The sequence below is a fragment of the Ovis canadensis genome, chromosome 17 (assembly GCF_042477335.2).
Source record: "Ovis canadensis isolate MfBH-ARS-UI-01 breed Bighorn chromosome 17, ARS-UI_OviCan_v2, whole genome shotgun sequence".
Lineage (NCBI taxonomy): Eukaryota > Metazoa > Chordata > Mammalia > Artiodactyla > Bovidae > Ovis > Ovis canadensis.
Genome location: NC_091261.1, coordinates 21,756,362 through 21,782,127, shown reverse-complemented (window position 1 = coordinate 21,782,127; position 25,766 = coordinate 21,756,362). Strand labels below are relative to the sequence as shown.

Sequence of the window (25,766 nt, the reverse complement as noted above, 5' to 3'; positions counted from 1 at the left end):
TATCGTTACCATCTTTCTAAATTCCATATATAGGCGTTAGTACACTGTATTGGTGTTTTTCTTTCTGGCTTACTTCACTCTGTATAATGGGCTCGGGTTTCATCCACCTCATTAGAACTGATTCAAATGCATTCTTTCTAGTGGCTGAGTAATATTCCATTGTGTATATGTACCACAGCTTTCTTACCCATTCGTCTGCTGATGGACATCTAGGTTGCTTCCATGTCCTGCCTATTATAAACAGTGCTGTGATGAACACTGGGGTACACGTGTCTCTTTCCAACTGGATACTGGTGAGGATGTGTGTCAAGGGGATACAGTCCTGAGTAGAGAGGCGTCTGCATGGCAGCAACTGGGAGAGTGAGGTATGGAACAGCTCCTCCTTTAGATTCTTGACAAGGAGACTGCCTGAGGTGGTCACAGGACAAAAGGATAAAGCGATGAAAACTTGGATGTCAAGCAGGCAAATGACTGAGCTTATACCTGACCTGTCTCAACACTGCATGGCGAGTCCGCTACAGCATATGTTCCAAGCTGGTGATGAACTACGCAGGGACCAAGAGGCTCGCTGGCTGCGTGAAGCACTGTCTGCATGTTTTGTATAATGATGACCAGCAGCCCTCTGGGAGCAGGAGGTCATGACTTCCTCCGTGCCTGCATCTGAGCTCCCCTCAGACACTGAGGCTATTAGACAGGAACAGAAGGGTCACTTTTAGGTAATGATTTCTAAATTACAGGGAAAGACGACTTCTATTTAATGGGTAGTGAAGAGGTCTGATCTTTAAATAAAGAAATGACTTCAATTCCTTTTTTTAAAAAAGGTAAATGCCTTTTCTATTTAAGGAAAAGTTAATAAAAAATTAATATTTCCATAAAATGATGGTCTATTATATTTGTACTATAAAAATATGCTATTACAAAGATAAATGTAAGCACTATGTAATTTACCTATGATACAACTAGTAAATTACAGTTAAGAAAAAAAATAAGTACAAAGCAGGCACTCTGGTTGGATACCGAATATATGCCACCTAGTATGTTACCTAGTAGAGGACTGTCTGAGCCACCAGGGAAGCCTAACACACTAGGGTATTGTTGCCGTCATTGTTCAGTGCTAATTACATCACAATCTGCAGTGATAACGCTATCTCACATTTGAAAACTGACGATAGTCTAAAGTGTAAACCTATGTTTTTTTCTTTTGATTTGCACAAAGAAAGTGCCATTTGTAACCCTTATTTTACAAATAAAACTGAGCTTCCAAGAAGTTAAGTGACTAAGCTAAAGTTAGCAGCTTGAATGTGACAGAAGGACTAAGATCCATGTCTTCTAGTTTCAACTAGCACCTACTCTTTCTATACCATAGTTATCTTCCACATAAAGACCCGTTCAAAACTTACTATTAGTTCAAATATTTAACCACTTGACAATTAGAGATATCACATATTTGTGGAATCTAAAAAAATGATACAAATGAACTTATTTACAGAACAAAAATAAGACAAACATAGAAAACAAACTAATGAGTACCAAAAGGGAAAGGGGAGGGATGGGTAAATTAGGAATTTGGCATTAATAGATATCCATTACTCTATATAAAATAGATAAACAACAAGAACCTGCTGTACAGCACAGGAAACTCTACTCAATATCTTGAATTAATCCTTAATGGAAAATAATCTAAAAAAGAACATATGTATATATATATATACTGTGGTTGTTCAGTCATTAAGTCATGTCCGACTTTTTGTGACCCCATGAACTGTAGCACACGGGGCTTCCCTGCCCTTCACTATCTCTTGGAGTTTGCTCAAACTCCTATCCATTGAACCAGTGATGTCATCCAACCATCTCATTGTCTGCCACCCCTTCTCCTCTTGCTTTCAATCTTTTCCATCATCAGGGTCTTTTCCAGTGAATCAGCTCTTCCTATCAGGTGACCAAAGTATTGGAGCTTCAGCTTCAGCATCAGCCCTTCCAACAAATATTCAGGGTTGATTTCCTTTACAATTGACTGGTTTGATCTCTTTGCTGTCCAGAGCACTCTCAAGAGTCTTCTCCAACACCACAGTTCAAAAGCATCAATTCTTTGGCACTCAGCCTTCTTTATGGTCCAACTCTTATATCATACATGACTACTGGAAAAATCATAGCTTTGACTAGACAGACCTTTGACAGCAAAGTGATGTCTCTGCTTTTTAATATGCTGTCTAGGTTTGTCATAACTTTTCTTCAAAGGAGAAAGCATCTTTTAATTTTGTGGCTTCAATCACCGTCTGCAGTGATTTTGGAGCCCAAGAAAATAATCTCACTGTTTCCACTTTTTCCCTTTTTATTTGCTATGAAGTGATGGGACCAGATGCTATAATCTTAGTTTTTTGAATGCTGACTTTTAAGTCAGCTTTTTCACTCTCTTCTTTCACTCTCAACAAGAGGCTCTTTAGTTCCTCTTCACTTTCTGCCATTAGAGAGCATGAATTGCATATCTGAGGCTGTTGATATTTCTCCCAGAAACCTTGATTCCAGCTTGTGATTCATCCAGCCTGGCATTTCACATAATGTACTCTGCATAGTAGTTAAATAAGCAGGATGACAATATACAGCCTTGTTGTATTCCTTTCCCAATTTCGAACCAGCTAGTTGTTCCATGTAAAGTTCTAATTGTTGCGTCTTCACCTGTATACAGGTTTCTCAGGAGGCAGGTAAGGTGGTCTGGTATTCCTATCTCTTTAAGAATTTTACAGTTTGTTGTAATCCACATAGTCAAAGGATTTAGTGTAGTCAATGAAGTAGAAGTAGATGTTTTCCTGGAATTCCCTTGCTTTTTCTGGTAATAGTCCATATGTACAACATCTTCCTTATCCGTTCCTCTGTCAACAGACATTTAGATTGCTTCCATGTGGTAGCTATTGTAAATAGTGCTTCTATGAACATTGGGGTTCATATATATTTTTGAATTATAGCTTTCTCTGGCTATGTGCCCAGGAACAGGATTGCAGGACCACATGGCAACTTCACTTTGAGTTTTTTGAGGAACCTCCACACTGTTTTCCAGCGGTTGTACCAATTTACATTCCCACCAACTGTGTAGGAAGGTTTCCTTTTTTCCACATTCTCTCCAGCATTTGTTATGTGTAGACTTTTTAATGGTGGCCCATTTGAACAGTGTGAGGTGGTACTTCACTGTAGTTTTGATTTGCATTTCTCTAACAATTAGGTGTCCTTTGGAAGGACTGATGCTAAAGCTGAAACTCCAATACTTTGGCCACCTCATGTGAAGATTTGACTCATTGGAAAAGATCCTGATGCTGGGAGGGATTGGGGGCAGGAGAAGAAGGGGATGACAAAGGATGAGATGGCTGGATGGCATCACCAACTCAATGGACATGAGTTTGGGTGAACTCCGGGAGTTGGTGATGGACAGGGAGGCCTGGCGTGCTGCGATTCATGGGGTCGCAAAGAGTAGGATACAACTGAGCGACTGAACTGAACTGAACAATTAGTGGGAGCTTCCCAGGTTGTATGAGTACTAAATAATCTGCCTGCTAACGCAGGAAACACAAGAGAGGAAGGTTGGATTCCTGGGTTGGGAATATTCCCTGGAGAAGGAAATGGCAACCTGCTTCAGTATTCTTGCCTGGACATGTCATTCCATGGACAGAGGAGCCTGGCTGGCTACAGCCTATGGGGTTGTAAAGATTCGGACCAGACTGGGCACACACATGTGCATGCACATACACACACACACATATTATCAAAGTTGAACATCTCATGTGCCTTTTGAAGAGTCATGATTTTTTGACCCATGAGAGAAAAGCAGGTGGAAAGAGAGATGGGGGAGAAAGGGGTGATTAAACATCTGTGAGTGGAACAGAGGAGGGACTTTTGTGTCCAGGAAGTGACATGAAAATACATCCTTCAGGATATTTAGAGAAAGACAAATTAATTTTTTTTAATGGGAGGAGAGAGGAATTTTTTAAAAATAATGTTGCTGTGAGTTAAGAATTTTATCTCTAGTTTTCTGAAGACAACTATGGAAAAATTGAAATTACTTTTCTTTTAGCTTGCTGGATGTTTTCCTTTTAACATGGTATCCCACTAAGAGAGCTGTGAAGAGCTCACATTTATTTGGGTTGCATCATAGTTTCAGTGGTAGATAAAAATCATCACATAAAATTGATTAAAAGGAAAACTTGTTTCATGTATGTTATTGTAGAATCTGCAAGCATGTGTATGTTAGCTAGATTATCATTTAGGTGAAGAGTTTACTGTTATGAAAGAGGGAGTTACTATTAAGAGAGATGGTAACAAATTAAACAAGAAAGGAACTAAATGGGAATAAGTATATAGGAAACTTCTTGCACCAAACTTTCTATATCCTAAACATTAGAAATAAATTATCCTTTGATAGAAATACTTCCTGATATATATATATATATAATCTTCATATCTGTTGAGTCAAAGAATAAATAAAATTTGATTACAATTATTTAGTGAAACCTTAAGATGATATCATTTTAACCCATATCCTCCATTGTTAATATTTATCAACAACCCATAAGTCACTAGAATATTAGTATAACTATTTTCAGATACATTATTTATTTGCATTTTTCTATGGGATGCTGCTGATAAGGCTAGAGATTTGGGTTAACCATATATAAGAGCTAACATCAATGTTAGAAGCATTATAAATTATTATAAAGATTCTGACATGTCTGCAAACATAGAAATTGCTACTGTTGTATATGTGGAATAATTAAATATAGTGCAAGAATTTAGTACTATAAAATCAAATGAAGTACCAATATGGAGAATTTTCCTTTCAGAGGATCACTTCAGTTCAGTACAGTCACTCAATCATGTCTGACTCTTTGCGACTCCATGAACCGTAGCACACCAGGCCTCCCTGTCCATCACTAACTCCCAGAGTTCACCCAAACCCATGTCCATCGAGTTGGCGATGCCATCCAACCATCTCATCCTCTGTTGTCCCCTTCTCCTCCTGCCCTCACTTTCCCAGCATCAGGGTCTTCTCAAATGAGTTAGCTCTTTGCATCAGGTGGCCAAAGTATTGGAGTTTTCACTTCAACATGAGTCCTTCCAATGAACACCCAGGACTGGTCTCCTTTAAGATGGACTGGTTGGATCTCCTTGCAGTCTAAGGGACTCTCAAGAGTCTTCTCCAACATCACAGTTCAAAAGCATTAATTCTTCTGTGCTCAGCTTTCTTCACAGTCCAACTCTCACATCCATACATGACCACAGGAAAAACCATAGCCTTGACTAGACAGACCTTTGTTGGCAAAGTAATGTCTCTGCTTTTGAATATGCTATCTAGGTTGGTCATAACTTTTCTTCCAAGGAGTGTCTTTTAATTTCATGGCTGCAATCACCATCTGCAGAGATTTTGGAGCCCCCAAAAATAAAGTCTGACACTGTTTCCACTGTTTCCCCATCTATTTCCCATGAAGTGATGGGACTGGATGCCATGATCTTTGTTTTCTGAATGTTGAGCTTTAAGCCAACTCTTTCACTCTCCTCTTTCACTTTCATCAAGAGGCTTTTTAGTTCCTCTTCACTTTCTGCCATAAGGGTGGTGTCATCTGCATATCTGAGGTTATTGATATTTCTCTCAGCAATCTTGATTCCAGCTTGTGTTTCCTCCAGCCAAGCATTTCTCATGATGTACTCTAGAAATAAGTTCTGCTTAATAATGGAAAATAACTAAATAATGGGAAATACCTCAATGAATGTACTGAAGACTGATCTAAGTTGATGTTCCTAAGATTAGGAAGTGGAATGGAGTATTTACAGAGAAAGAAAATTCATGCACAAAAACAATTTACTTAGATAGGACCATCCTTTTCCTTAAAATAACTTCATGGTTGCAATGTTTGATTGTAGGAGCTGGGCCAGATTTGCATAAGGTCTTGACTGTGATTTTTTGGTAAAATATGTTCCTCCTTGAAATCTTAGGACTTCATAAGACACATTTATTTTCTAAAGTTAAGAATTTACTCTACTTGGAAATTTTCAGGTGTAAATTGACTATGGTCGAAGGGAATTACTACTTCTTTCCTCAGCATCTGATGTATATTGGTAGCTTTCTTCTCTTTTAAATATCAGGGTCTCTGTGACCTTCTGCACAGGTTTATTATAGGAACCATCGCTTCTCTTCACCAAATGGACTTTCCCCATTAGTAGGTACTTTAGCTCTAAAAAAATCCACTATTTGTTTTTAGTTTAGTGCTAGTTCATAATTCAATAAATGCTTTGTCAGTGGGGATGGCGTGCCGAGGAAAAACTTATTTATTTAGAAATATAAAGAGAGATTAGGAAGAAATAGTGTAGTGGGAAATTTAGTGGAGAAAAGAGGCTGAATAACTTGGTTTACGCAGAAAACTAATAAAGTTCCAAGACAAGGAACTTGCACCATCTACGTTAGGCCACCAGCGCCCACTTGAATAGCTGACGGTGCCCCGCCTTAGGCTCCCTCTCGTGTGGATCTTGGAAGCCAGAGCAAGTAAGTAGAATCGGAGAGCCTCCATGCCCCAGATGGGAATTTAGCCTGAAAAGGAGAGGGAGGGAGAGGGAGAAAGAGAGAGAGAGAGAGACTTGACATGGGGGAAACCCGTCTTTCCAGTGACTGGCCCATCCTCTATTGTCCAGAAAGGCCTTATATACTTTTGATTTTACATAGAGATCAATGGATAATACAAAATTATGCAGCATCAGCAGCCCTGACTCTTATCGAGACCAGGCTTTCTCTCTGCATACCTGTTGTATACACAAGTCTTAGGTGATTTACATCATCTTTTGGCCAGAAGGCCAATTAGCATTTTACAGCCCTTTTCTGGTAAGGGTAATAGTGTTGTTCTTCCCAAAGTTTGGTGCCACTCTCAGAAAGCACTAAATAAAGTTACATTCTTACATAGCAAGGGCACAACAATTTATAACAAGGAAAAGGAGTACAGTGATTTATAACAAAGAGAAAAGTAATTAACTCAAAAGTCTAGTGTTGCTAACATCAAACCTACTATATTCCTTTTTCTGCATCCCATTTACATTGATTAATATCCTCCCAGGTGCCTAAAAGATAAAGGATATGGAGGCCTGGTGGCAACATTAACTCAACAATGGAACCCTTCAACAAACTAGTTCTTAGCGCATATACTTGTCAATATATTCTTCTATTACATGTATTGCTGCTGCTACTGCTAAGTCACTTCAGTAGTGTCTGACTCTGTACAACCCCATAGATGGCAGCCCACCAGGCTCCTCTGTCCCTGGGATTCTCCAGGCAAGAATACTGGAGTAGGTTGCCATTTCCTTCTCTAATGCATGCATGCAGGCTAAGTCGCTTCAGTCGTGTCTGACTCTGTGTGACCCTATGCACAGCAGCCCATCAAGCTCCTCCGTCCACAGGATTCTCTAGGCAAGAATACTGGAGTGGTTTGCCATTTCCTTCTCCAATTACATGTATTAATCATTTATTAACATATTAAAGCCTTCAAATCAAGATTAAAATTAGCAAAATTTCAGAGTCCCTTCTGTTTCACATCATGAGAACCATTAATTAGGGATATTTACGTGTGACAGGTTTTTCTAAGTCAAGATTCTTTGGAAAAAATAATCACATAAAAATCCTTAAACAGATGGACAACATTTTGGGAAGGAGAAGAAATTTATGAGAGATAGTAGCTGAGTATAGGGGCAAGATACTGAAAATCTGAAAATATTCCAACATAAATTTTAAATATGAGTGAGAGAATAAAAAGAGTGTATGGAGTTGATGATAAGAATTAATGATAGACTGAATATAAGAAGGCAAAGGCTAAAACTAACGGAGCACTTTCTCAGCGTGAGAATGATCAGACCCAGCGCCTAGCATGATGTCTCTGTGACAAGGTGCTCAGTACACAACCATGAGTGAATTAAGGAGATCATGTCACCAGCCTCATCAAAGTCATCAAATGTTCCACACTGCTTAAAAAATGAGCCTCACATTCCCCAGCAAAGCATTTAAGACTCTCCAATCCTCCCACAGATTAAAAAATTATGATCTTGGAATTAGAATGAATTTCTAATTCTCAAAAAAAAACTTTCTGAGAATGAGTAGTCTTTCTGAGAATGTCCAGAAATCATACAAGAAGAAATTGATAAATTTGGCCACATACATATCTAAAAGCTTGGGATGGAAGAATTTCATAATAAGGTAAAAAAAAAAAAACCAACAATGGCCTGTACTTATGGCTGATTCATCTTGTTGTATGGCAAAAACTAACACAACATTGTAAAGAAATTATCCTCCAATTAATTAAAAAACACCTTTAAAAATGGCCTGGAAAAACATTCACAACACATATTAACTAAATGTCTAAATTCTTAAAATACAAATAGCTGCTGAGAAAGCAGGCACTTTCACTGATTGTTATTGTTATATGGCTACAAATGTGTGAAGTGTCTTTGAAGTGAAGATCAGAAGTAAAAATAAATTTATTTTTAAATTCACCTTCTCTCTGACTCAGCATTTCCACCTGTAGGAATTTACTCTGTAGATCATCTCTTACTTCAGCACAAAGCTGTTCACTGCTGTACTCTATGTGATAAAAACTGATTGGTGGGAATGCAAACTGGTACAGTTGCTATAGAGAACAGTGTGGAGATTCCTTAAAAAACTGCAAATAGAACTGTCATATGACCCAGCAATCCCAGTGCTGGGCATACACACTGAGGAAACCAGAACTGAAAGAGACACGTGTACCCCAGCGTTCATCACAGCACTATTTACAATGGCGAGGACATGGAAGCAACCTAGATGCCCACCGACAGACAAATGGATAAGGAAGTTGTGTACATTTACACAATGAAATGTTATTTAGCTATAAGAAAGAACATATTTGAGTCAGTTCTAATGAGATGGATGAAACTAGAGCCTATTATACAGAGTGAAGTTAAGTCAGAAAGAGAAACACCAATACAGTATAGTAAAGCAATATATATGGAATTTACAAAGACAGTAACAACAATTCTATATGCAAGGCAGCAAAAGAGACACAGATGTAAAGAACAGACTTTTGGACTCTGTGGGAGAAGGCGAGGGTGAGATGATATGAGAGAATAGCATTGAAACATGTATATTACCATGTTATAGATGACCAGTGCAGGTTCAATGCATGAAGAAGGGCACTCAAAGCCGGTAGGTGCTCTGGGCCACCCCAGAGGGACTGGGTGGAAAGGAAGCTGGGAGGGGTTCAGGATGTGAGGACACGTGTGCACCCCTGACTGACTCATGTCGACGTATGGCAAAAAGCACTACAATATTGCAAAGTAATCAAAATAAATAAATTAATTTTTTTAAAAGGAAAAAAAAAACTGCTTGGAGATAACCTAAATGCCCACCAACAGGAGATGGCTAAATCCCTTATCGTATAGCTATACCATGGGGCACCATGAGTCCTTTTTAAAATGAGACCTGTCTAGATATCCATCAGTATGGAGGAAGTTAATTCAGGAGGCAGAACAGTGTGTATAAAAACTTACTATTTTGTAAACAACAAAATGGGCACACATATATGTGTACTTATATGCCAGGTATAGACATGAAAATTTTTGGCAGGATAAATCAGAAACTTGTAACTATTAATTGCCTTTGAGAAAACTGTGAGACTGAGTATAGGGGTAGAAGGAAGATTTATTTTCACTATAAACACTATGGTATTGTTTGAATTTATTTTGCTATGCACTTGCCATGTGATGAGGTGGGGGGAAAATCTTTAAGCTAGTTTTCACTTAATTTTCCAGCCTGATCTCCTACTGTATCCTACCTTGCACATAACAATTCAATGCTTCTCAAACCTACTCAAACATTCATGTGTTGAGTGTGTGTGAATGAGTGTGTGTCTAATATTCCACTATCCATGACTCTCATACTTTCTGCCTGTAGATAGCCTACCCCTCAAAAGTTCTCCTGTGCAACCCTCTTGATTTTCGGTATTGGAACTAAATACATACTTATTTCTGAATTCAGAAAACCCCTGTCCATCCTGCTTTGAATTATAGTTGTTTACAAGTTGGTCAACCTCATTAAATTAGCTCCTAAAGGGAAATGTGCATTTTGTCGGCTTCTGTGCTCCTGAAAGTATCTGGAACACAACAGCCTTGCTGAATGCATGTCATTAACTAAAAAATATTAAGCAGAAGAGTCAACTAGGAAAACCCATGTTTCCTATGATGACCCACTTTTAAGGACGATAAAGAATGTGTCTAGCTCAACTATAGGAATGCTACATAGCATGAATATCTAAAAGAGCCAGTAAGAGCTCCTAAAAGCTGAAAATAAAGCCAATACTCCCTGCCAAATAGGGTTATTACCTGAGATGTAAACAAAATTAAATATGAAGCCACACTTGAAATGTATTAGAGGTAAGAGAACAATGGGAGAAAAATTATTTCTGTTATAGAAAAGATAGCTGTTGACATTTTTTTGTGTGTCAAACACCCCAAGCCTGATCATAAAATAGGCAAACAGTGATTTTTATCATGAAACAGGCTACTTCTCAGATTGGGACTAGCGATGCCTTCCCCACTTGGTGCCCTCTCCCCTAACTCCCACAAACGAAAAGTCCACAACAATGGAATTCAATCTGTTCCTTATTAGCCACTGTCTTGTCTAAAAAAAATGTCCCAAACCACAAGTTTATTATAATTTTTTTACTGTATACTTTTTGCTGTAATTTAAATCCATTTCCTCTTGTCCTCGGTGCTATGGGAGTGGAGGGCCCCATTATTTGATATATTTAACTTCATCAGTAAAACCAATTTTTAATGCTTCTAGAATAGCTATTTTGCTTTAGTCTCTATAAACAGGTACACTTACATCAGGCCCATCTCATTCCTGTTGGCCTTATAACAACATACAATTAAACAAATATAATAAAATAAAAATTAAAAGTGGCAGTGGTGAAAAGTCTCCTTGAACTTACTGCTAATGCTGTTTCATACTCTCCAGCAGCCAAGTGCGCTAAGCCCAAGTAATAGGAAGCCTCTCCTTCCATCTTTTTGTCATTTCCTAAAACAAAAATGTAGAAAAAATATTATGGTATTGAAGAAACTGGCTTATTACCACAGACAGAGTCTCTGCTTTTCAAGACACTGGAAAGTTATTATAACAAAGTATACAGATTTATATCAACAACCCCTGAAACCTAGCTGTGTACTGATCAAAAAGGCTGACATTAATATAATTTACCTGGGTCACAGATGTTAGAATAAGGTGTATGAGCAATATAATTATGATGAGTTTCCTCTGTGTACAAAATCCAGTCTTAGCATTTTGACACCCATATATGATTTCTATATTAGTCACCCATGCAAGGGCTTCCCAGGTGGGGTTAGCGGTAAAGAACCTGCCTACCAATGCAGGAGACATGAGAGGCACGGGTTTGATCTGTGGGTCGGGAAGATCCCCTGGAGGAGGGCATGCAACCCACTCCAGTATTTTTGCTTGGAGAATCCCATCGACAGAGGAGTCTGGCAGTCCATAGGGTCGCCAAGAGTCAGACACGACGAAAGCAACTTAATATGCATGCACCACCATGTAAAACCTACAGCCATTCACCATAGCTGTGACTACATACATGAAATAATTGATAAGGAGTATCAGCCTTACTTGGTGGACAAACACACATACACACACAGACTGGCATTCAGCTAAGTCTCCAATAAGGCAGATAATTAGCAAGTTAAGCAATTGTTGCCTTGACTAGGTTTTAGTTGGAAAGTTATTGCTTAAAACTTGGGTAAGAATGCCAGAGCTTCGTTTCTTGGTATAAAGTTCCATGCATATTTTGAAATCCAAACACATTTTCCCTTGCTAGTGATTGGTAAATGCTTTTCACCATCTTTTCAGAAGGAATTTAGCCTAATTTTTGTAGGATGTGCTTTATTCCAGGCATTATCAAATTTTTCTTCCCAAAATATGTCACCATGTAACATGTGCTTCACTAAGACATACATCACATTGTCTAATAAATAGATAATTTACTAACAGTTAATGTGCAGAATTTACCATGTAAATCTAATATACTTGCAAGAACCACAAGAGGTTTTTTGTGGGAGGGGGGTTCATGTTTGGGAATGCATGTAAGAATTAAAGATTTTAAAATTTAAAAAATAAAAAACTAAAAAAAAAACACTATTCTCTTTTACTTTTGGAAGTTTTTTTCCTTTTAATGTTACTTAACTCCTGGGTAGTGCAAATGCTGATTTATCTACCCTCATTTTTTATCTTTGGAAAGTAAAGATCCTTAGATTTCTGCACTCTGCATTCCCACCATGATGGATTTCCACAGGAGCCAGCAATTCTCTGCTCAGCACTCACTGAATTACCTCTTGTGAAGCAATGGCTCAACTGGAAGACTGCAAGGAAACAGGACAGCAAATGCCACTGACAGTATATTTTTTCTTCTCTGACAATTTCATCAATTGCAGAGAATTATACCCTCAAGATCCCACTTCAGCAGAGCTGATGATGCTAGTGATTCAGTCTGGGAAATCTGAACTCAATTCAGCTGGGTCCTCACTTTTTCTCTGCTATAGGCTTACGACTGCTGGGGAGAAAGGTGGGACTAGGGGAGGAAAAGAAGGGGTAGAATGAAGAGACTATGGTGGGAAGTTGCCTCTTCGATAATTAAAGGTTGATTACTTGAGACTTGTACTTGCTGTGTTAAATGGAGTAAAGCAGTGACAACTGCATGTTTGCATACAGGATCATTATTTGCATTAAACTTTATGTAAAAAGCAACCCAAAAAAGTAGAAAAAAAAAATCTATTCCTGTAGACAGAAAGATTTTGAAACAGCTAATTGAAATAGATCACACCAAATAATAGTAGGATTTAAGCATAAGAACTTCCTGTTTACTGAGATGAAGTTAAGATAAACTGAAAATAATAAAACACTGAAGGAAAGCATTGCAGTTGAGTGACCCGCTCAACAGTGACATACAGAAAAAGTGTCCAAGATTAGTTATATTGCGCTGTTTACCTGAGTGGGTGAAATTCATATTAGCCATGCTATCCGAGTCAATAATCATTTGTCTTAAAGAAATTGATATGTTTCTACTTTCAAAACTAAATTGTTCATTCTTACACTAGTATGTTTACTAGAGAATCCAAAGAGGAAGTCATCCCAGGTGGAATAATGGACACAATGTTCTTGGGAGTAACTCAAACGTTTTATTAAAATGTGCCCTAAACCTTCTTTTTGTTATTTGGCTAACACATATTCACTCATTCATTTATTCAGTGCTTATTTATTAGGACCATCCTATACAAGGTAGAAGGGGGCAACAGGGAAAGAGGTGGTTGGATGGCATCATGGACTCAATGGACATGAGTTTGAGCAAACTCCAGGAGATAGTGAAGGATAGGGAAGCCTGGTGTGCTGTAGTCCATGGGGTCGCAGAGTCAGGCACAACTTAGTAACTGAAAACCAAAAACCAGGCACAACTCTCAGCACTTGGAAACCATCAGTACATTAACCAGACAAATTCCCTGTCCTTGGCGAGTTTATATTTTAGAGAAATAAAATAAAAAGACAGAAAATTGAAAATAAACATAATAAAGTATATGGTAAGTTTCAGGGTGATAAGTATGTTAGGGGAAAAAATTAAGCAGGTTAAGGGGATTTGAGAATGTTAAGTAGGGGTACAAAGAAAAAAGCAGGTTTCAATATTAAATACAGTTGTCAGGGTAGTAGATATCACTGAGGAGATGGTATCCACAAGAAAATGAAATTAAAGATAACAGAAAAATTTGAGAAACTCACAACTATGTGGAAATTAAACACGCTTCTAAATAATCATTGGATCAAAGAAGAAATGAAAAGGTAAACTAGAAAATACTTTGAGATGAATGAAAATGAAAATACAAAACCCCCAAATTTGTGGGATTCAGCTAAAGCAGAGCAGAGAGGGACATGTACAGCTATCAATGCCTGTTTTTTTTTTTAAAGGAAACATCTTTTCACTTTATAAAAGTAGAAAAAGAATAATTAAACTTAAAGCAAACAGAAGGAAATAATATACAGAGGAAATAAGTGAAATAGAGAGTAGAAAAAAAAGAGGTTCCCAACAAAACCAAAAGTTGGTTCATTGAAAAAGTCTACAAAATTGACAGACTTTTAGCTAGACTGAACAAGGGAAAAAAGAATATCCTCAAATTATGAAAATCAGGAATGAATGAGGGAAATCACCACAGTTCTTATGGAGATAAAAAAAATATTATAAAGGAATATTATGGACAATGGTATACCAACAAATTAGATACAGTTGATAAAATGGAAAAATAGACACATACTACTGAAACTGACTCAAGAAGAGATGGAAAATATGAATAGATTCACAATAAGTAAAGAACTTAAATTAGAAATCAAGCAGTTTCCACAAAAGAAGCCCAGCTAGCTTCAAGGATGAAATCTACCAAATATTAAAAATATAATCAACACCAGTTCTTCACAGACTCCTCCAAAAACTGAGAGAACACTTCCCAAATCATTCTATGAAGCCACTATTATTTTGACATCAAAAATACACCACAAGAAAAGAAAATGACAAGCCAACATCCATCATAAATATAGACAATCCCCAATATTTACTAGCAAAGACAATCCAGGAGTTAAAGGAAAAGGATTAAACACCAGGATCGAGCTGGATTTATCCCAGGAATTTAGGGTTGATTCAACATGTGCAAATCAGTCCATGTAATATCCTATTTTTAATAGAAAGGACAAACCACATTTTCATCTCAATAGATGCAGAAAAAGACATTTCACAAAATTCAACCCTTTTTTATGATTAAAAAAAAAAACCCTCAACAAATTCAGAATAGAGGGGAACTTCCTCAACGTGTTAAAAAAAAGTATTTACAAAAACCCCCACAGCTAACATTAAACTTAATGGTGAAAGACTGATAGCTTTTGTCCTAAGATCAGGAAGAAGACGAAGATGGCCTCTGACACCAGCCCTCACATTTATGGTCAATTAAACTTATCAACAGTCCCAAGACAAGACTGAGAAAGAAGAGCATTTTCAACAACTAGTACTGGGGCAACTGGATATCTACACGTAAAACATGAAGTTGGACTCTCTTCACACACACACACACATACACACCTAAATATAGGACTTAGAACTATAAAGCTCTTAGAATAATATATAGAAGTAAATCTTCATGACTTTGCATTAGTGAAAACCTGCACAGTCATGATATCAAAAGCACAAACAACCGAAGAAGGAATATATTACTTTGCGCTTCATCAAATTAAAAGCTTGGCCCTCAGTGGATACCATCAGAGAGGGAAAAGAAAACCCAGTGTTTTCAAATCACAAATCTGATGAAGGACTTGCTCTAGAATATTAGAGGATTCTTATAACTCAATAATAAAAAAAAACAATTAAAAATGGGCAAAGAAACAGAATACACATTTCTGCAAAGAAGATATACAAATGGACAGTAAGCACACAAAGAGATGCTCAACATCATTAACCAACAGGGATAGGCAAAATAAATTCAGTGAGATATCACTTTATACCTACTAAAGATGACTATAATAAACAGACGAGCAACAAGTGCTGGTGAGGGGGTGGCTAAAGTGAAACCCTTTATACATTGTTGATGGGAATGTAAAACAATTCAGTGACTCGGGAAAACTCTTTGCCAGTTCCTGAATATTCATTGGAAGGACCGATGATGAAGCGGAAGCTCCAACACTTTGGCCAACTGATGCGAAGAGCTGACTCATTAGAAAAGGCCCTGATGCTGGGAAAGATTGAAGGCAGGAGGAGAAAGGGATGACAGAGGATGAGATGGTTGGATGGCATCACTGACTCAATGGACATTGAGTTTGAGCAAGCTCTGGGAGATGGTGAAGGACAGGGAAGCCTGGAGTGCTGCAGTCCAGGGGGTCACAAAGAGTCAGAGATGACTGAGCGACTGAACAAGAGCAACAACAATAAGTTAAACATAGAGTCATATGACCCAGCAATTCCACAACTAGGTATATACCCTGAGGAACTGAAAACATGCACACAAATGTTCAGACTAGCATTATTCATAAGAGACAAAAGGTGGGAACAACATAAATGTCCACCAACTAATGAATGGATAAAGAAAATGTGATAATAATCATATAATAGGGTATTATTTGGCCATAAATATGAATGAAGTAGTGATACATGTTACAAGATGAATAAACTTTGAAAACATGATGCTAAGTGAAAGAAGCTAGACACAAAAGAACATACAGAGTATAATTCCATTTGTGTGAACTATCCAGAAGAGGTCAATGCACAGAGACAGAAAGATGAATGGTTACTAGGGGACAGGGGAAGAAAGGTGTAGGGCATGACTTCTAGTGAGTATGGGGTTAGTGTTGATGTTTGTACAACTTTGTGAATTTATTAAAGACCAATGATGATTGAAATATGAAAATAATAGAATACTAGAGTCATGAGACTACTGTATGGCGGTTGCTATACTTGTGCATTACACGAAGGCACCCTAACAAAGGAGCTGGTGCACTATGGATATCAGTCTTCTTCAAATACTATGTAATCCAATGTGGGAGGCAAGGCATGCAATCATCAGCTTGCTGCTTCAGGCTCCCTGACCAAAGCAGAAGGCAACAAGAAGGGCTGATTTGTTCCAGAGCATTTCAGCAGCTGTCAGAGCTCTGTGAAATACTGTGCCATCTTTTAACCTGCGTTCTTTCTTATGTGAAAAATATGGGCACAAATATTTATTGGTTTCAAAAGATACTCAAAATTATTACAGCATAAGGAGTTGGTTTTCTCCTATTCTCTTTATCTGTCCTTTGGAAAGTGAGAGATGCTTTCAGAAAGGAGACTGCTTGGCAGGCTCTGACTGTTGGAAGAGACCCTAAGAACTTTGCTTTCTTTGTGAATTACCTTATGATTTAGCAAATGTGAACCTAAAGTGAAATACCTTTTCCTAACTGATAACATTAACTCACATTAAAATTATACATAACTTTTCACATAACTAAAGTTAGCTGCTGAAATTGATCTAAGAGCTAACTATTTATGTCAGTGTTTACCCCTTTGGGGTAGGTACTCAATCACCATTCATTCAAGGGATACATCTTTCAATGTTATATTTATTTCAACTAATAATATTTTTAAAAAGTAACAGAGAGAATAAGCTTTTTACTTTCACTCTTTAAAAAATTAAAATCAAACCCAGAAAATCACTGCTGTTTACTCCAAATAAACCATTTGTTACTGTGTAAACCAACTGATTAAATATAAACACAAGCTAATGAACTTTGGTTCAAGGGCATAACTTCCATCTTTTCCTCCTTCGTGAAAGGGCTCTACTCTATTAATAAATTACTCTGAGGTAATTTATTTTACTTTGCATCTCACAAAGTAAAAGCTTATGAGTTTATGTTCCAAATTTTTTAAAATATTTTATACATATGCAAATGATATAGAATATCAAGCATGTGATCAGCTCTCACAAAAGCATTTTCACTACTGTGAGCGTGCATATGAATCACCTGGGGACCTTGCAAACCTGCAGATCCTGATGCAGTCGGTCTGGAGATGCTGCGTTTCTTACAAGCTTCCAGATGATGCTGAGGCTGTCAGTCCAAAGGCCACACACTTTGACAGGCAAGGGTCTAAAATATATTAAACCTCATCTTCCTGTTATTCCTAACTTAATATCCATCATATATTTCCTACTACCTGACAAAAGGGAATTTACAAAAAGTGAAAGGTCTCTCAGATTTTAAAAAATATATGAATTTAAGCGTGCACATGTGTGTGCACACACGCACACACATGTACACACACACACATACACACACACCCTTAACTTTTGCAAATGACCTTACCTTCTCATTATGGGTTTATTGGTTTATCACATTACTCCCAGAGGGTTGCAATTTTGGAGATAAAGCTTTCCAGAAACTAATGGATTTCTTGTTGTCAGCACTAAGGCCCCTCTGTTTTACAGTGAAACTTGGAAGTATATTGATGGCATTTGTCTCTGCATTTCATAGGAAATAATCACCCAAACACTTGACGGTTTTTACCTCCCTCTTGGGAGAAGCAGTGTCTGCCCATTAAAGGCAGCAGTGTGAGAGCGCTCTTTTCCACCCACCTTCTTTGGCTATTTCACAAGCTTTTATTAGAATTCTGATGGCCTGTTTGTATTCTTTATTTTCCAGCATTTTGTCTGAGAGTAATCTGTAGGTCCTCAGGAGACTCTCGCAGGCCAACAAGTTGAGAACACGGCCTGTCTCATCCTTCCATATCCGCCCTTGCGTCAATTGATGGAAGGCTTCATAATGCTCCGCAGCTTCCAGAAGCTGACCTGAGGAATAAAAGCCATTCATAAATACCAACCACAGACCAGAACGTAGCTTCAGATATTCTGAAGACTTCTTGTGCTTTACTATTCAAGTGGGGTGAAGGAGGGTGGAACCAGGGATGCATTCAAGTCTTTCTAAGGCTGAAGAGGACTTCAGCTGATTGAAAGGAGCTATCTCAATATGGTTCTGAGGTTCAGCACTGATTTTTTAAAATTAATTTCTTTATTTTAATTGAAGGCTAATTACAATATTGTGGTGGCTTTTGCCGTACATTGACATGAATCAGCCATTGGTGTACATGTGTCCCCGATCCTGAATCCCCCTCCCACCTCCCTCTGCATCCCATCCCTCAGGGTTGTCCCAGTGCACCGGCTTTGAGTGCCCTGTTTCATACACGGAACTTGGACTGGTGATCTATTTCACACATGGTAATACACATGTTTCAGGGCTATTCTCTCAAATCATCCCACCCTCGCCTTCTCCCAGAGTCCAAAAGTCTGTTCTTTGTATCTGTGTCTCTTTTGCTGTCTTGCATATATGGTCATCGTTACCACCTTTCTAAATTCCATATATATGCGTTAATATACTGTATTGGTGCTTTTCTTTCTGACTTACTTCACTCTGTATAATAGGCTCCAGTTTCATCCACCTCATTAGAACTGATTCAAATGAGTTCTTTTTAATAGCTGAGTAATATTCCATTTTGTACATGTACCACAGCTTTCTTATCCATTCGTCTGCAGATGGACATCTAGGTTGCTTCCATGTCCTTCCTAGCTATTGTGAACAGTCAGCACTGATTTTGGATGGACACTTGTTAAAGGGATATACTTGGGCTAGTAGAAATTAATGAGAATTGAATATGTTTAGGGATGGTGTGAATGTTAAGTAATAATTATTAACAAGAATCATATTAGCTAACATTTATTTACTCAACATGATGCATGCAAGGGATGGTTGCCATGCACTATACATGCATTTCTCATTTAATCATCAAAACAGTCCTATGGAATATAGATTTGTTATGATTCCACTTTACAGAAGAAAAGAGTAAGGTTAAGAATTTTGCCCATGGGCTTCCCTGGTGGCTCAGTGGTAAAGAATTCACTTGCCAATGCAGGAGACACGAGTTTGATCCCTGACCTGGGAATACCTCACATGCCATGCAGCAACTGAGTCTGTGGGCCACAACTATTGAGTCTGTGCTCTAGGGCCTGGGAATCACAACTGTTGAGCCCACGTGCCACAACTACTGAAGTGTGAGCACCCTAGAGCTGTGTGCTCCACCAGAGAACCCACTGCAATGAGAACCCGAGCACCTCATCCAGAGGGTAGCCCCTGTTTGCTGCAACTAGAGAAAATCCTGTGCAGCAACAAAGACCCTGCACAGCTAAAAATAAATAAATAAATAAATAATCAATTTAGGAAACTATTTTGCCCAAGACTGCATGGCCAGTGGCTTTGCAGATCTGGGCAGTCTGATTCCAGAGCCCGTGTTCTAAACCTCTCTGCTGTCCTGTTATCCCAGTAAAGCAGCAATTCTTCATTCTCAATAACTGAGGTATCTTGAGAGAGGGTGCATTTGCTACAGATTTCAAATGTAAATATTATGAAGCTTTAAACTACTTCTGAAAGTTTGAACTTTTCAAGGAGACTTTGTATACTCTGCTTAATTTTAAATAATAAAATAACAACTGCCCTTCTGAATTATATTTTATAATATAGTTGAAAATATATCTTCTCAAAGCCAAAACTCTAACTTACAGTCATTTGATTCCTTAAAATGTGAGCAAGCACATTTCTGGAAGGGTAGTTTGTAGTTCCCCACTATAGACTCCATTTTACTTGTGAATGGACTTATAGAAATGCCCACAAAATCCTGTAGTAATATAGATACCAATGTTATAGTATTGGAATTACTTAACTGGAATTAACCAAAAAGGCACTTACATCTAGGCATTCCAATAATACTATTTAAGAGTAACTGTAGGCTCCAAGTAGACAGTCTGAGTACCTATACCGCTTTTACCATTTCTGCTGTTTGCGTGCATGCATGCTAAGTCACTTCAGTCATGTTCGACTCTATGTGACCCATTGGATCATGGCTCACCAGGCTCCTCTGTCCATGGGATTCTCCAAGCAAGACTACTGGAGTGGATTGCCGTGCTCTCTTCCAGGGTATCTTCCCAACCCCGGGACTGAACTTCCATCTCTTATGTCTACCCGCACTGGCAGGTAGGTTCTTTACCACTAGCACCACCTGGGAAGCCCTTCTGCTGTTTAGCCTCAGGCTAATTACTGCCCTCTTTGTGCCCCAATTTAAGGCTTCTGCAAACAAGATTATAGTGTAACTATTCAAGGTGTTATTGTGAGAAATGAATTACTATGTGTTCAATATCTGATACAGAGTAGGTACTCAATAAACATACCTACTGTTACCAGCTGGCATAGTGATACTATTTTTTAAAAATCCACAGGCCAAATGAAACATAACCACTATTTATTTTTCTTTTAAGTACAACATATTCTTCCAACAAAATATGTAGTTGAATCCTGATGAAAATATTATCACGACTGATTAAAGGACCCTATGTAGGACAGATTAGGCTCAATTTCCTTAAATAAGATTCATGATAGAGGTGTTAACTAACCCTACAGACAGAATCATTTTGTAACATGTAACTATATCAAATCAACACATTGTACACATTAAACCTATATAATATTGTATGTCAATTACATCTCAATAAAGCTATACAAATAAACAACGGAAGAAAAGATGCATTGCACAGTACAGGTTGAACACTCCCCTGCTATGACTATTGTGTATAATTTCTTCCTACTGACTCACTAGAAAAGACCCTGATGCTGGGAAAGATTGAAGGCGGAAGAAGAGGGGACGACAGAGGATGAGATGGATGGATGGCATCACCGACTCAATGGACATGAGCTTGAGTAAACTCCGGGAGTTGGTGACGGACAAGAAAACCTGGTGTGTTGTAGTCCATGGGGACGCAAAGAGTTGGACAGGACTGAGCGACTGAACTGATTTTTGCATTGAATTTGTTATCAAAATAAATATTAAAATGCACATATAAAGAAGTAGTATTTTCAAAGAAATACGACAGAGATATATAATCAGGAAATGATCTGTACAAAAATTCAGTAAAGACATGACTAGTCTGAGCCCCTTGCAGAAGGAGGGTGTATCAGCAAAGAAACATGGGAGGGGGTGGCTTGTGATGCTGAGCTGTTTATAAACTTGTACTATGAAATTTTCACATGATAAAAGACTACAAAGACATAAATATGATGTTACAGAAGAATATTTGATTACATGGACAGGTGCTTATGATAAGTGAAAATACTGAAGATTATCAGAAAACATTTACAAAGCTGTATCAGTGTTATCTGGGTGATGAATGGTTTGTTTTCTGTTTTTCTTTCTGATTACTGGCATTTGCTACTGTTTCTTGCATCAAAACCTGTTCAGTGTGTTAAAAGAAATATGTAATAGGAGCTATTTTAAAATAATGCCCAGTTCTTTTTCATTTTGATACAAATACTCACGGTTGAGGTTTCCTGTTCTGTCTTTACATCTAACTGACAAATTTTCTCTTACCTCCCACAAAAGCAGGCACAGTTTTTCACCTCTCTCCTGCAGCACCACTCAGCAGAAACACCTTTCTCCAAATACCCACGACTCTCATTTCTTTTTTAAAACTCGAATGCAGCATTGACATATATGCGTGTTATGTTTCCTCTGTTAACTATATTTCTGCCTGTAAAGTGTAGCTCTGTATTCCTGGAAAGATTGTATATGAGAGTTCTTTTTTTTTCATCCAGCATCCATTTATTCATAAAGTATGGATACATATTTCTCTTTGGTCATGTAAATAGGGATGGATGGATACAGGGAACTGTGAGTAAACCAGAGAGTTAAAAAAAAAATGGGGGACTATAAGGAGACTAAGAAGGGCCTGACAGCATCTGCGGTCGCACACAGCAACCCTAGGGTCCGAAGGTGTGTTATACAATAACAGATTCACTAAGAATTCCAGAAGGAGAGCCAGGAGAGGAAGCTCTGGGTAACCCAACTAATCATAACGATATGCAAATGATGCATAATGATGTAGGCAGTATATGAGAAGTGGTAACTGGGTCCAAGATTTGATCCACATCAGGCAGAAAGGGGAGGGGGAAAGTGGGGAAAGGAGATGTCGAGGAAATGGGGAGGGGAATGAAGATGGGGAAGACAGGGAGAAAGTTGGGGACTGTGTCTCGGTATTCCAAACCACCCAGACTTCTCTCCCGGTTACTGATGTCATCAGATTTCCTGCACAGGCTGTCTATGCAGAAATGAAATGAGAGGTTCTTGGGACATTGGTTTCAGTTAATTAGTATGGAAGGGGGCCTTGGAATGATTGAGAAATAGACTTTTCAGTTGAGTTTGATTTTTGATTAAGCAGTGGGGACTAGTATCAGTGTACTGCCTAGCTGATAATTACTAGCCAAAGTTAAGCTCTTTTGTGCGTGAGTTTCTGCTATTAGAAAGGAGCCTAGGCCAAGATACTCAGTAAAAGGTACAGACTACTGTTTCTCAAAGAGCGATGGCTGCTAGTCAAAAAAAGGTTTTTTCCCCCTCATACATTATCCTAGTTAACTTTTCAAAACAACCTTTCAAACCTTTCAAAAGGTGTCCTCTTTTACACCAAAGAGGACACCAAGGCTCACAAACATTAAATGACTCAAATTGCTAAAAGATGATGTTTAAGATTTAAATCCAGGATTGCCAAACCACCCCTAGAGCTTGGTTCTACCATATCAGAACAAGTTAGAAAACTTAGATGGAGTAAGTCAGATTGCCTGGACATAAATCTCTCAAGTTAAAACAATGCTGGAGTTACATGATGTGTTCCAGGTCTATAACTCTGTGCCCCTATTCAGGTAGTCACAGGAACTTCCAACATGAACGAACTGATACTCCACACTGATGTGCTTCTCACTGCTCTCCCTGAGGGAGTCTAATGTACAACCAGCTCTGTAGTCCGCATCTAAATTCTCTACTTTAACCTAAACTGGGAGGTGACACCCATGGGGTGAGGGTACCTAGGATGTCAAAAACATAGTCCCAACCTGTGATCACATCCAGCTACTCATGGCTTTATGTCTGCTTCCTCAACCACTCTGCTACAGAGGAGGTCCCGGGGGGTTCTGATCAGCCCTGTTTATTTATTTTTAAATTTTTATTGGAGCAGAGTTCATTTATAATGTTTCAGGTGTAAGGCACAGGAAATCAGTTATTCATATACATATATTCATTCTTTCTTCGACTCTCTTTCCATATAGGTTATTTTGAGCATTGAATTCCCTGTGCTATAACTAATAGTAGGTACTTATTAGTTATTAGTTATCTATTTTATATATAGTAGTGATCAGCACTGTTTTAAACCGAGGTGCTTATTTAGAGGAAGAAGAGTTTTCTAGCCCTTCTTGAATGTAGGGAATCATTTCTAAAGTTATCCAGTGGCAAATAGGAGAGTAAGTAAGCCAGCAAGGATTTGATCCAAATAATCATAAGCATACAAATGACCTGGCTGTAATTTCTAAAGACTGGTCAGAATGTGAAAGTACATATTATGATATGGTATAATATTTGATTTAAAAATATTAAAATGTCTATGAAGGGAGCATATGAATTTAAATAGGAAAATATTTTCCTTTAAGCATGACTAACAATGTGATCATTTCCATCCAATTTGTATTTCCAACAGTGAAAGAAAAGAAAGTGAAATCGCTCAGTCGTGTCCGACTCTTTGCAACCCCATGGACTGTAGCCCACCAGGGTCCTCCATCCATGAGATTCTCCAGGCAAGAGTACTGGAGTGAGTTGCCATTTCCTTCTCCATCCAACAGTGAACAGGACTTTAAAGATTTTTTTACTTTATGAGTAAAGACTCATATTAATATCAATTAGATATTTATTAGGACATAATGTACCCTGTTCTTATCTAAAAATTCTAAATTTAATATACCTGAGAGAAATAATATAAAAAGTCTTCAATCCAGTGATTATTTTGACAAAGCTAAATGTAAAATATAAATGGAGATCCTAAGTCAGGTTTTCAAGTTTGGCTCATGGCAGCCCTTTACAGCTTCTTCAGCATGCTCAGTGTGTCTGCCCTTTGTTACCAGATGAGCTTTAATATATCAGGGCCAGGCAAGATTCCCAGATCCCACCATCAATCTTGCTGAAGGACAAGTGTCTAGACAGGCATCCTTCTCTGGCATTTTCAGGCATTAACATTACTTTTCATTGAGAAAGAGGGCAGAGAGAAGAAAAACAATTAGAACAAGGTATCACAAAAGCAAAAGTTTACTGAAAACCAAAGAGAGGAGGATTCAGGCACATTCAGAGATGGTAAAGGCATCTTGAGGGGTCATGAGCTTTATCTTCTTGCACCAGGAATTACTCATCACTATGAGTAACAAAGATCACAGGAGTAACTGTGGTAAGGAAGACATGCCGTGTCTCATCATTAGGAGTGCCTGGTTCTACACCAGAACAAAAATCCAGAGCTCCACTCATATTTCAAGCTGATCAGGGAAGAAAATGAAGCCAAGATGTTTTGTGGGAGTGATTGGAGATGGCCTTCCATCAAAAATCAATTTATCTCAAGAACATGAGATACTATCAGAAAACATATCACAGTGGGAGACACACTCTGAACAACTGCATACGAGAAGAATCCAGGCGTGCACAGAAGTAGGCTCAGTCCCAAGTGTTTCTTGGTTTTTCTGGTTTGCTTTTGCTTTTGTAAACAATTATACAACATCTACAGATGTTGTTTATAGTTTTTCATCTAAAAGAAAGTGTACCCTTAAAATAAAACTGCTACAAAGGAGTTCCCTTTACCCAAAGCCCACATAAACAAGAAATCCTCCCATTTATTTAAAAATACAAACAAAAACCTGGACAGTGTTGCAAACTGCAAAATGTTTGGTAGGATGTTAAGATAAACACTATGTAGAAAAAACAAGGTTTTATATATTTGGGTGTTACCCAAATTGCTGCTTACCCCTCTTTCCTGGCACATCTCTGAAAGTTTATAGATATTTGTTGTATGACAGCAGATGTCTAGAACAAATATTAAGCAAAGGAGAATGTATATGGTCTCTCCCATTTTAGTTTTTTTTTTAAAGTAGGAAGATTGACTAGATATTAACACAAATGGGTTTAAATGTGAAGCTGCCATAAAAGCAGGAACATAAATGTAATTCTCCCAGCCGCTATTTTGATGCACATTTTTGATTCCATGAATATTTTATGAAATGGCCCAAACTAAAGCCATATAACATTCCTGCA

General features: G+C 38.1%; 1 protein-coding gene across 1 annotated transcript in view; it reads right to left on the bottom strand.

Annotated features, from left to right (window-relative positions):
• TTC29 (tetratricopeptide repeat domain 29) overlaps nt 1–25,766 on the bottom strand; it is a 260,760-nt gene that overhangs the window by 160,720 nt on the left and 74,274 nt on the right. The window contains exons 7-8 of the mRNA XM_069558624.1: nt 18,190–18,402; nt 10,989–11,074 (exon numbers count right to left, since the gene is read on the bottom strand). Coding sequence (XP_069414725.1) covers nt 10,989–11,074; nt 18,190–18,402 — 299 coding nt within the window. The remainder of the gene's footprint in view (nt 1–10,988; nt 11,075–18,189; nt 18,403–25,766) is intronic.